Source organism: Ictidomys tridecemlineatus, chromosome 3 (assembly GCF_052094955.1).
Source record: "Ictidomys tridecemlineatus isolate mIctTri1 chromosome 3, mIctTri1.hap1, whole genome shotgun sequence".
Classification (NCBI taxonomy): Eukaryota; Metazoa; Chordata; class Mammalia; order Rodentia; family Sciuridae; genus Ictidomys; species Ictidomys tridecemlineatus.
The window spans coordinates 37455569-37467194 of record NC_135479.1 but is presented as its reverse complement, the minus strand read 5'-3'; the positions used below and the strand labels follow the sequence as shown (position 1 = coordinate 37467194).

General features: G+C 45.8%; 1 protein-coding gene across 1 annotated transcript in view; it reads left to right on the top strand.

Moving 5' to 3' along the window:
• The first annotated feature begins 327 nt into the window (after nt 1-327).
• The window catches only part of Unc45b (unc-45 myosin chaperone B), a 28712-nt gene continuing 17413 nt past the window's right edge, over nt 328-11626 (top strand). Inside the window, exons 1-8 of the mRNA XM_078042455.1 lie at nt 328-565; nt 1062-1098; nt 2035-2210; nt 3125-3214; nt 5116-5283; nt 5858-6026; nt 8299-8469; nt 11439-11610. Of these exons, the coding sequence (XP_077898581.1) occupies nt 398-565; nt 1062-1098; nt 2035-2210; nt 3125-3214; nt 5116-5283; nt 5858-6026; nt 8299-8469; nt 11439-11610 (1151 nt within the window). The 5' untranslated portion in view covers nt 328-397. The remainder of the gene's footprint in view (nt 566-1061; nt 1099-2034; nt 2211-3124; nt 3215-5115; nt 5284-5857; nt 6027-8298; nt 8470-11438; nt 11611-11626) is intronic.

Here is an 11626-nt window from a genome sequence, read left to right as displayed (position 1 = left end):
CGAAGCTGTTGGCCGAGGTGGGCAGAACTCCAGAGCAGCATCCCAGGAGCAAGCGACCTGCTGAGAGGGTGAGCTGCCCGGGAGACTCCAGGGAGAGGGTGCTGGGAACCCTCAGGCCTGCTGGCAGATGACGGTGCAGGCCTTTAGCCCTTGGCTTCACCCAACTGGACTGAGAGGCACTGGGACTCAGATACCCTCTCAAGGGGTCAGGCTCTGAGCAAATGTTATAATGTCCTTCAAGGGTGATTATTTTGGGGGTGCTCGGGTAGGCCCCTTCCATGCAGAATACCCGCCCTCCACCCTGGTGGTGACCTGGGGCCCTGGACCTCAGGCCAAGAGCCCTGCCCTGGGTCTGGAGTGAGGGGCTGACCAGATAGAGCTGCCCCTGTCCAGACAGATGGCCGAGGTGGAAGCGGCACAGCTGAAGGAGGAGGGGAACCGGCACTTCCAGTGCCAGGACTACAAGGCAGCGACGAAGAGCTACAGCCAGGCCCTGAAGCTGACCAAGGACAAGTCTCTGCTGGCCACGCTCTATCGGAATCGGGCAGCCTGTGGCCTGAAGATGGTCTGTGCAGAGTCTGGGGTGGGAGCTGGGCTGGGGGGTCTTGGGGCTGGGAGGCAGGGCTGGGGGATAGTCCCTTTCCTGATAGGAACTGGCCATCTCACCTGGACACTGCGGGGTGGAGAAGGGTAACTCTAACTGCTCAACCCAATTCTCTAGAGAGAGACTTTCACCCAATTCACGATCAGCCTAACGCCAGGGGCTTCTCAGATGCAATTTCATGGAGACTTGAGAACAGCCCTCTGAGGTAGCTGTTGCTGTCGTCTCCCGTTGCAGACATGAAACTCAGGACTCAGGGGGCTTCATGAATCTGTCCTAGCTCTCCCAGGTGGTCACAGAATCCAGATTCAAATTCGAGTCTGCCTCCTGCCAAACCCTGTCCACTTTCCCCTGCCTGGGGCTGCCCAGCAAACCTTCTTCTGTCTCTGCCAGGACACTCTCTGGTGGTCTTTGTTTTGGGCCCCCATCAATTGTCTCCTTCCCCTCCCCCATTTCTCAGGAGAGCTACGTCCAAGCAGCTTCAGATGCCTCAAGAGGTGAGTCCCTCCCACCCCTGACTCTGCCTCTCTCAGCATGGTCTGTACTGGGTTTTGATTTGGTTACAGTTTTTTTTTTCCTTGAAGATACAGTGATAGTCTAGAGTGAGTTCAGAAGTGATAGAACTAGTCAGGCATGGTTGTGCACGTCTGTAATCCCAGCGGCTTGGGAGGCTGAGGCAGGAGGATTACGAGTTCAAAGCCAGCCTCAGCAACGGTGAGGCACAAAGCAACTCAGTGAGACCCTGTCTCTAAATAAGATTCAAAACAGGGTTGGGGATGTGGCTCAGTAGTCGAGTGCCCCTGAGTTCATTCCCTGGTATCAAAAAAAAAAAAAAAAAAGAAAGAAAGAGAAGAAAACAAAAAAAGATTTGGGGTGTAGCTCAAACATACATACATTCACACATGCACAAAGGGAAAGAGGGAACCAACCGGAAACAATTGAAGGAAGCAGCAATATTTAGCCCCAGGAAGGCAACTCCCAGGTGGACAGACAGGCTGCCTTCAAACGCCTAAAGGTTGTCACAAGGAACCAGTGTTGGATTTCATCTCAGGGGTTCCAGAGCCAGACTTAGGATAAAAGGACAAAGTTAAAGGGAGTACATTTTGGGTAGGAAGAGGGAAGGGTTCTCCAACAGAGCTGCCTGGCTGTCTTGAGAAGGAGGGAGCTCCCAGTTGCAGGAGATATGCAACCGCCAATCAGATGAACCCCGAGGAGACTGGAGCATCAGGACCCGAGTGAGATGACTCTAAAGCTCTCTTCCAGTCTTAAGACTCTGTGGATCTTACTGTCTCCCTAACAAAAAGATGGTATGGGACAGATAGTCCACATGGGTGGATAATCTCCAAGGAAGACAGGATTCTGCAGTTGGGGCTGGGGTGGAAGAGATGGTCTGCAGCCTGGCGCCCTGAGACTCTGCCCTCTCCCCTCTCTAGCCATTGACATCAACTCCTCAGACATCAAGGCTCTGTATCGGCGATGCCAGGCACTAGAGCACCTGGGAAAGTTGGACCAGGCCTTCAAGGATGTGCAGCGCTGTGCCACCCTTGAGCCACGAAACCAGAACTTCCAGGAGACGCTGAGGAGGCTCAACACCAGCATCCAGGAGAAGGTAGCCCTTACCTCTTCCCTCAAACCTGGGGTATGAGGGAAGCAGGACCTCAGGACAGAGCCAGCCCTACCTCCATGCTTTGAGCTGGAGACAGCAAGGGGCACCGGCAGGCTCCACAGGACTGTTGACCAGGAGCACCTACCTGTGCGTATTGTGATGCTGTCTGAGGACACAAGACAGCCAGGGCTAGAACAAGGGTCTTCTAAACTCCAGACAGAAGCCTTTTTTTTTTTTTAAAAAAAAACTATGATCACTTAGCATTTAAATATCTAAGGGAATTGTTTATTCTAAAGTTGGGCTGATGTTTCCTTCTCTTCCAAGACTATGATGATGACCAAATGGGCTAAAGAATAGAAATAGATGTGTGCATCAAGGGGCAAAGACTTAACTTTGTTCTTCATTCTATCCCCAACTTCTAGAACAGTGCCTGGCACACAGTTGTTATTCAGTTAACTTTTGTTGAATGAATAAATGAATGTGCCAGGACCCAGAATAAACTTTTAAAAATTTGTTCTTATTAGTTACGCATGATGGTAAAGTGTATTTTGACATACCTATACGGAGTATAGCTTCTCATTCTTCTGATTGTACATGATGTAGAATTACATTGGTCATGTGATCATATATGCGCATAGGATAGTAATGTCTGATTCATTCTACTGTCTTTCCTTTTCCCATTCCCCCTCCATTCCCTTCATTCTCCTTTGTCTAATTCAGAATACTTCTCCCCTGCACCTCCCCACCCCGTTCCTTTATTCTGAGTTAGCACTGGCATGTCCGAGAAAACATTTGGCCTTTTGGTTTTTGGGGATTGGCTTATTTCCAGAATAAAATTCTAATATTTACTGAGACGAATAGATCGAAATAATGTGACCCAATTCTGCCTCCCTCATAAATACCTCCTCTCTCTTCAGCTCCGCGTTCAATTCTCCACAGACTCCAGGGTACAGAACATGTTTGAGATCCTCTTGGACCAAAACAGTGATGCTGATAAGCTGGAAAAGGTGAGTGACAGGCGGCGCCAGTCAGTCAGCAGAGGGCGCTCTCGGACCCGCGGCTCAGGCTGCTGGGTTGCTCAGGATCTGTGCACTTAAAGGCTGTTCAGGAGTAAAGGAGTGAGAGCGCTGGTCCTTGAAGAACGTGGGTGGAAATTAGCCCAAAGTCAAGCACGTTAGAAAACAGTGCCTTAAATAGAGTGAATCAGTATGGAGAGTCATGCAGCAGGGTTAGATCCTGTCTTTAAGATTCTGATATTTTATTCATCAGAGATTTTTTTTTTTTTGGCATTGATTTTGATTTTCAAGAACATTGCACAACGTATTATTTACCTGGATTACTAGCTTTGGGGTGCCTCTTTAAATTTTGCACCCAAGGGTAATGCCTCACTTGCCTCACTGTAATTTCAGAACTGAGAAACAATGAGAAGTTCAAATAATATTTTATTTCATTTAGAAATATTGAAAGTCATTCTGAAACAATAAAATATGTATTGGTATGGAGGGTCGTGGCTCTGTGGTAGAGCACTTGCCTAGCATGTGGAAGGCTCTGGGTTCAATTCTCAGCACCACATATAAATAAATGAATAAAATAGAGGTTCATCAACATCTAAAAATAAAAATAAAAAAAATATGTACTGATACATCTTAACCAAATGTGGTGCAGTATTTTTTTCATGTTCCCTTCTATTCCTCCTTTGGAAAAAAGAAATTGAACATTTGAGTGTTCCACATTCAAGAACTTGATAGACAGTGCCTGGGGGTGGGAAATGTTAGTTTTATAGTCAGAGTATCCACATGATATGCAAATATCTTTTTTTTTCCCCCTGTATTGGAGATTGAACTCAGGGGTTCTCTACCACTGAGTTACATCTGTGGATCTTTTTATTTTATTGGAGAGGGGGTCTCTTTAAGATGTGCAAGCTGGCCTTGAATTTGTGATCCTCTTTGGCCTCTTGAGTAACTGGAATTACACATGTGCATCACCACAACCAGCTTGGAGTCTTTTTAAAAAAAAAAAAATATATATATATATATTTTAATTGCATATGGACACAATACCCCCATTTTTATTTATTTAATTTTGATGTGGTGCTGAGGACCAAACCCAGTACCCCACCAATGCCAGCCAAGTGCTCTGAGCTACAATCCCAGCCCTTGGAATCTTTTTTATCTATAATGTTCCTAAGTGTTTTTCTTGCTTTGGTTCCTTTTTTTTTTTTTTTTGTATCAGGGATTGAACCTAAGGGTGCGTAACTCCTGAACCACATTCCCAGCCCCTTTTTAAAAAAATATTTTATTTAAATACAGGGTCTTGTTAAGTTGCTTAGAGCCTCACTGAGATGCTGAGGCTGACTTTGAAGCCCAAATCCTCCTGCCTCTGCCTCCTGATTCACTGGGATTACAGGTGTGTGCAATCACGCCCAGATTGGTTTTTGTTTTCATTTTGTGGGTCCCCTCTCTTCTAGAGCTGGGCAACACAGACAGGGCCTTGTGTATGCTAATATAGCTCGACCACTGAGCTATATTCCCAAAACTTATCTATAACTTTAATGGCTGTAATATATTTCTCAAGTTGGTGTTTATGCAGGTTACGTTGACTTCTTTTTTTTTTTTTTTTTTTTTGGATGTTGATGAACCTTTATTTTATTCATTTATTTATATGCAGTGCTGAGAATCAAACCCATTGCCTCACACATGCTAGCTAGGCAGGCATTCTACCACTGAGCCACAATCTACCCTGACTTCTTTGGAATTTTGTTATTGGGTGGTGTTTCCAGGAGCAGGATTATAAGAGAATACAATGTTCTGAGACCCACTGCTGGCACCAAGCCCTGTACTTGGCCCCTGAACAAAGCCTCAGCAATCATCCCTCCCTCTTGACCCTCCCTGTCTGTTCCTTCCCTCAGGCTGCCAACAACCTCATTGTGCTGGGCAGGGAGGACGCAGGGGCCGAGAGGATCTTCCAGAACAATGGAGTGGCCCTGCTGCTGCAGCTCCTGGACACTAAGAGGCCTGAGCTGGTGCTGGCTGCAGTGCGGACTCTGTCAGGCATATGCAGTGGCCACCGAGCGAGGGTGAGGACCCCGGGACTGGTGTGCCCAGGGCAGATGGCTGCCAGTACAGGGACATGGAGGGTGACACATGCCCAGGGATGTGACTGGCATAAAGGGAACCTGATAAAAAGTCTAGAGCATTTTCCTGTCCTCCAACCTTGGTTGTATGGTCCCTGTTTCAAAAGAATGTTTCAGGCCTTTTCTGATTGAGCTGGAAAAGGGTTTCATAAAACAAAGGTATCAGGAGTGATTCAAAGGAAGGAGCTGAAGGCAAGGGTAGGCTAGTTCAGATTTTTTAATACTGTCTTTGAACCCAATGTGTATTTTACACTCACACCACATCTCAATATGGTCTTGCTATGTTGCAAGGGCTCTATATCCCTGTGTGATATGGGCCTGCTGTTTTGGGGGGTGCCCTTCTTAACCTCTGGAAAGAGGTTACCCAGGCTGTGAGTCTCATGAAAGCGTGGCTGCCTGTGCTCGTTTCCCTATGGCATGGAGTGGGATGGGAGTGGATCTTACCCACCCCCTCATGTGCATGGTAGCCGGGAAGGACAGATGGTGCAGCTGACTGTGGTTCTTGTTGGGGGTCTAGGCCACAGCGATTCTGCATGCAGTTGGCATAGACCGGATCTGTGGCCTCATGTCTGTGGAGAACGAGGAGATGGCTCTGGCCGTCTGCAACCTGCTGCAGGCCATCATTGACTCCCTATCTGGGGAGGACAAGCGGGAGCATCGAGGGAAGGAAGAGGCCCTGGTTCTAGGTAGGAGATGTTCTCTTTGGTCTAAGTGGTTTCAAAGGGACAGTCAGTCACCAGACTGAGCATTTCCTGTGTGTGGAGGTGGCCTGGTTATTTATTAATTTATCTATTTATTTATTGGTACTGGGGATTGAACCAGAGCACTTTACCGCTGATCTACATCCACAGCTCTTTTCATTTTTTTTATTTTGAGACAGGATCTCTCTTAGTTGATTAATTAAGGCCTTGCTACATTGATGAGGCTGGCCTTGAACTTGCAATTCTCCTGCTTCAGCATCTTGAATGGCTGGGATCACAGATCTGCCACCATGCTCTTTTTATTTTTTAAGATAAGATCTTACTAAGTTGCTTGGCCTTGATTTTATTTTTATATGTGTTTTCTGATTATAAAAGCACGAGAGGCATAACAACAGTATTTACAGTAACCAAAAAGGTGGAAAATAAAAACAAGTGTCAACAGAGCATGATGGTGTATGCCTGTAATCCCAGCAACTCAGGAGGTGGAGGCAGGAGAATTGCAAGTTTGAGATCAGCTTCAGCAATGTAGCAAGATCCTTTCTTAAAATAAAGAATAATAGAAAGGGCTGGGGATTTAGCTCAGTGGTAGAGCATCCCAGGGTTCAATTTCTAGTATCATTAAAAAAAAAATCTCTCTTGTGGATGACTAGAGAAGCAAAATATGACAAACACATGCCATGGAATATTATTCAACCTTAACAAAGAAGTCAGCTGTGACATGCTATAACACGGAGGAACCATGAAGGCATCATACTAATTGAAATAAGCCAGTTGCAAAAGGGCAAATACCATGTGAATCTAGTTACAAGATGTACCTCCTGGAGTCAAATTCATAGAGACAGGAAGTCGAAAGTTGGTTGGAGGGACTAGGGAAGGGGCAACAGGGAGTCATTGTTTAATGAATATAAAAGTTTCAGTTTTGTCAGGTGAAAAACTTTCTGTGGATGAATAATGGCGTTTGCCCAACAATGTGAATATAAAAGATGGCATTGGAGTGGGCTGGGGATATAGCTCAGTTGGTAGAGTTCTTGCCTCATATGCACAAGGCTCTGGGTTTGATTCCCAGCACCACCCCCCCCACACACACATACACACACATACAAATATGACTACTGAGGAGTACACTTAAAATAGTAAGTTTTATGTTATGTATATTTTATCCCAATTTAAAAGAGGCTTATTAGAGAAACTTGGGGAAATATAGAAATATGTAAGGATGAGAAAAAAATACCTGTTACTCATTCAGTAACCACTATTATCATCACCGTGTGTGTGTCCTGTTTCTATCCATATAAATATAAAAAATTTTTTTTATAAAAATTCTTATAAATATCTATTTAACAAAATTGGAATTCTGCTTTGTATAGTTTCATGATTTTATCTTCCTTTAGTATTATATTAATATTGCATACCATTTAAAATTCCTTTTTTTTTGAATTGGGATTTAAACTCAGGTAAAGCTACCACTGATCGACATTACAGCCCTTTTTATTTTTATTTTATTTTTTTATATTTATTTTTTAGTTTAAGGTGAACACGATATCTTTATTTTATTTTTATGTAGTGCTGAGAATCGAACCCAGTGCCTCTCGCATGCCAGACGAGCACGATACCACTTGAGCCACATCCCCAGTCCCTTTTTTATTTTTTAAGATAAGATTTCACTGTTACTTGGGGCTTGCTAAGTTGCTGAGGTTGGCCTTGAACTTGGGATCCTCCTGCCTCAGCCTCTCCAGTCACTGGGATTACAGGTGTGTGCACCACCACGCCTGGCCCCGCATTCGCCTTTTAACGTCCACAGTGGTCAGGGAAGTCCTGGCATCACAGGCCGAAGCTGGAATTCAGGCTCCCAGGACATCTGAGTCTGGGAGGGGGGAGTCCAACGCCTGTAAGGACTATAAATTTCCTTTCTAGAAAGCATTTTATTAAATCACTTTATTAACAACTACATACAGTGTCCCTGGATCTCTGCCAGTCATTGCCAGGAAGTGAAGAACTCTCTAAAAACCTGAGCTACTTAAGAGCTGCTGTGGAAAACAATGTTCAGAGTGGCTAAGAACCCTGGGGGTGTTGACGAGGGATTTCTTTATTTTTTTGGGGGGTGATATAGACAACATTATAGGCTCCTGGGACATTCACACATCCAGAAAGCAGTGGATTTAATATCCCCAGAGTCCTTCTAGAAGCTTCTACCATTCCTGATTCGATCTGACACATTCCACTCCTTGCTATTGACCTCTATCCTCTTGTTCCTCAGATACCAAGAAGGACCTGAAGCAGATCACCAGTCACCTGCTTGACATGCTGGTCAGTAAGAAGGTGTCTGGTCAGGGCAGGGACCAGGCGCTGAACCTGCTCAATAAGAATGTTCCCAGGAAGGACCTCGCCATTCATGACAACTCCCGCACCATCTATGTGGTGGACAATGGTGAGGAGATGGGAGGGTCTGGGGCTCACATGGGTGGACACCAGGGCACCTGGCATGGAGCAGAAAGCAGGAGAGGTTTTCTAGCAGATAGTGACTAAATTCATCAGATCCAGGTTCACCTTTCCCCTTAATCGGCTTCTTTAATTGCTCAGGAATCTTATCTGTGGCTTTCTAATCTGCTCTCATTCTCTCACGGGTTTTATGGCATAGAGAGTATGCCTGGTTCTAAAAGGTTCAAGTCAACCTCTCTGGGGTTTCAATATTACACTTGTCTTGTTTGATTTTCATAGATCTCAGTGAAGAGCACATGCAGTTGCTTAGACCTTACAGATCACAAGTCGCTGTAGTGCTTGAGGCTGGCCCTCTATGCTGTTTTCCCCCAGTTCTGGTCTTCTCTGCATATATTTAAGTGGGACATCAGCAGTCACTTCTCTCTGCACTGGGATCTAGGGTCAACCACATGGACTATAGGGTGGGGCAAGGTGGGGAGCAATGTTTTTTATTCTGTTCTTTTGTTGAAGAGCACCAGAATGAATAGCATTCGGGTTACAATACGGTGGATTTAAAAATTCTGATACCCTAATTCAAAGCTGCAGCGTTGAGCTCCATGTGTAATGCCACCTGGGGCGGAGCAAAGCTTCCCTTAGATCAAACCTGAAGTGAGCTCTTGGCCAGGGGAGGGGTGAAGACTGTCAAGGAGGTGTCTGGGGTTCTAACAGAAGAGGAATGAGGTGCTCAAGGCCCAGGCAGGATGGAAGCCAGGAGATGAGATTGGGGAGGTGACGGGAAGTGGAGCAGGTGTCTTTGGGAGCCAGGTTGGGTTGCTTCTTTGGGCCTCTTTCGGTCCTGCCAAGCACTTTTTTTGTGTGTTTGGTTGTGACATAATAAATATATGTCATAAGTAAACAGGTATAAATAAGTAAACAGGCATCTGCACCTGTTTCCTAAACCAGTTGGAATCTTCAAAGTGATAGGTGTCCTCTTGTGCTAATGAGATGGCTAGTGGCTTGAGATCTGGATAGACTCAGGACAAGGAGCACAGGTTGCCAGGGGAGCCAACTGTGTGATTAGAGGCTTGGGACTCTCTGTCCCATCCCTCAACCCCTATCCCACCTCTGACCTCTGCGAGATGAGGGGAGAGGGCCAGAGGTGGAGTTAATCACTGATGGCCAGTGTCTTGGTTGATCATGTCTACATCATGGAGCCCCCATATAAAAGGCTCTAACTGAAGGGATCTGAGAGATTCCGGCTTGGCGAAGACTTGGAGGTGCTGGGAGGATAGTGCCCCTGGAGAGGGCTGGGGGGGGTGCCACACCCCTTCCTCAGACCTCCCCCTGTGTACGTCTTCCATTTGGCTCTTCCTGATTGCAGCTTTCATAATAAAGCTGAAAATATAGTAGGCAAATTATTTTCCTGATTTCTGTGAGCTCTTCTAGTAAGTTTCAGAACTTAGGGAGGGGACTGTAGGAGACATTATTTGTAGCCAGTTTGCACAGAAGTAAGTTGTGGGAAACCTGGAACAGCATCTGAAGTGGAGGCAGATCGTAGGCCTGAGCCCTCAGCCTCTGGGTCAGTGTTAACCCCAGGTAGAGAGTGTCCGAGTTGAACTGCAGGACTCCCAGCTCACATCAGATGTGAAGAGCCAAGAGGAGTAATGGAGATGAAACTGAAGTTTTCCTTAAAGCGATAAAATACACAGAGCACAAAATTGCAGCTAAGTGTTTAAATTCCTTCTTAACACTCAGAGTTTCATACTTCCCATATTTACCCTGTGTGTTCTTTCCACATTCATGTACCACCCAAGGGCTGGCCAACTCCCAGCCACCTCTAAAGCCTAGCCCTGGGATCAAGCTGTCATTGTCCCAGAGGCAGCATAGCCTAGTGGTCAAAGGCGGGGATACTGTTTGACATCTCTCTGTCTCTTGCCAGCTCCTTGATCTTGGGCAACTGCTCTGAAAGATGGGAATAATGATTCCTAACCAGGAGGTTACAGTTAAGATAAAATCAGGTACACCTTGGCATACAGCAGATGCTCAAACTAACTTGCAAGACTTCTTGAAGCTAACTGTCCGTGGTGTAACCATCCAGTATCATATCTTCCTTCATTGTTGTATGTTCTTTCCATACTGCTCTGAAGGCAGGACCTAAATGGTACACATTTAATCCTTCACTTATTCCACAACTACGTGACTATTAAACTAGTCTGATGGAGGAAGTTACTTAAGAATCTCTACCCAGGTGGGCACAGTGATGCACACCTGTATTTCCAGCAGCTTGGGAGGCTGAGACAGGGGTGTCACGAGTTCCAAGCCAGCTTCAGCAACAGTGAGGTGCTAAGCAACTCAGTGAGTAAATAAAATACAAAATAAAATACAAAATAGGGCTGGGGATGTGGCTCAGTGATTGAGTACTTTTAAGTTCAATCCCTGGTACAAAAAAAAAAAACAACAAAAACTCCACCCAAAGATAATAATAATAAGAAATATATTTATTATTGCCTAAATACATAATGGACTTTATTGAGTGACAATTATGTCTCAGATGGGCACCAGGCTATTTCTGCTTATTATTTTCTTATTGAGTCCTCAAGCTCTATAAGGTAGGTAGTATTATGTCCATTTTCACAATTTAAGAAACTGTGGCCTAGAGAAAAGAGAAGATAAAATAGTATGCGAGGAAGACTGCGTGTCTACTCACAGAATGTTAGCACTGGTAGAGTCTGCTGAGATCAACTCGTCATGATTTTGAAAAGGTGAAAATGGAGGCCCACAGAGAATGGTGGATCACTCAAGGTAGGGGCAGAGCCAGGTGGAGGACCTGGGTCTCTTGTCCCCACTCCGGTGGCCTAGGCTCTCCTGTCTAAAGACAGAGTTGGAGTGAAGCCAGAGACAGGACATTGCTTAGTCAGGGGTGTGTTCCTGAGGACAGAGCCCAGCAGGAATCTCACTCTTGCCCCTGTCCCCCTGCAGGCCTGAGGAAGATTCTGAAGGTGGTGGGGCAGGTTCCAGACCTGCCCTCCTGCCTGCCCCTGACCGACAACACCCGCATGCTGGCCTCCATCCTTATTAACAAGCTCTATGATGACCTGCGATGTGATCCGGAGCGGGATCATTTCCGAAAGATCTGTGAGGAGTACATCACGTGAGTCTCCTGGAGG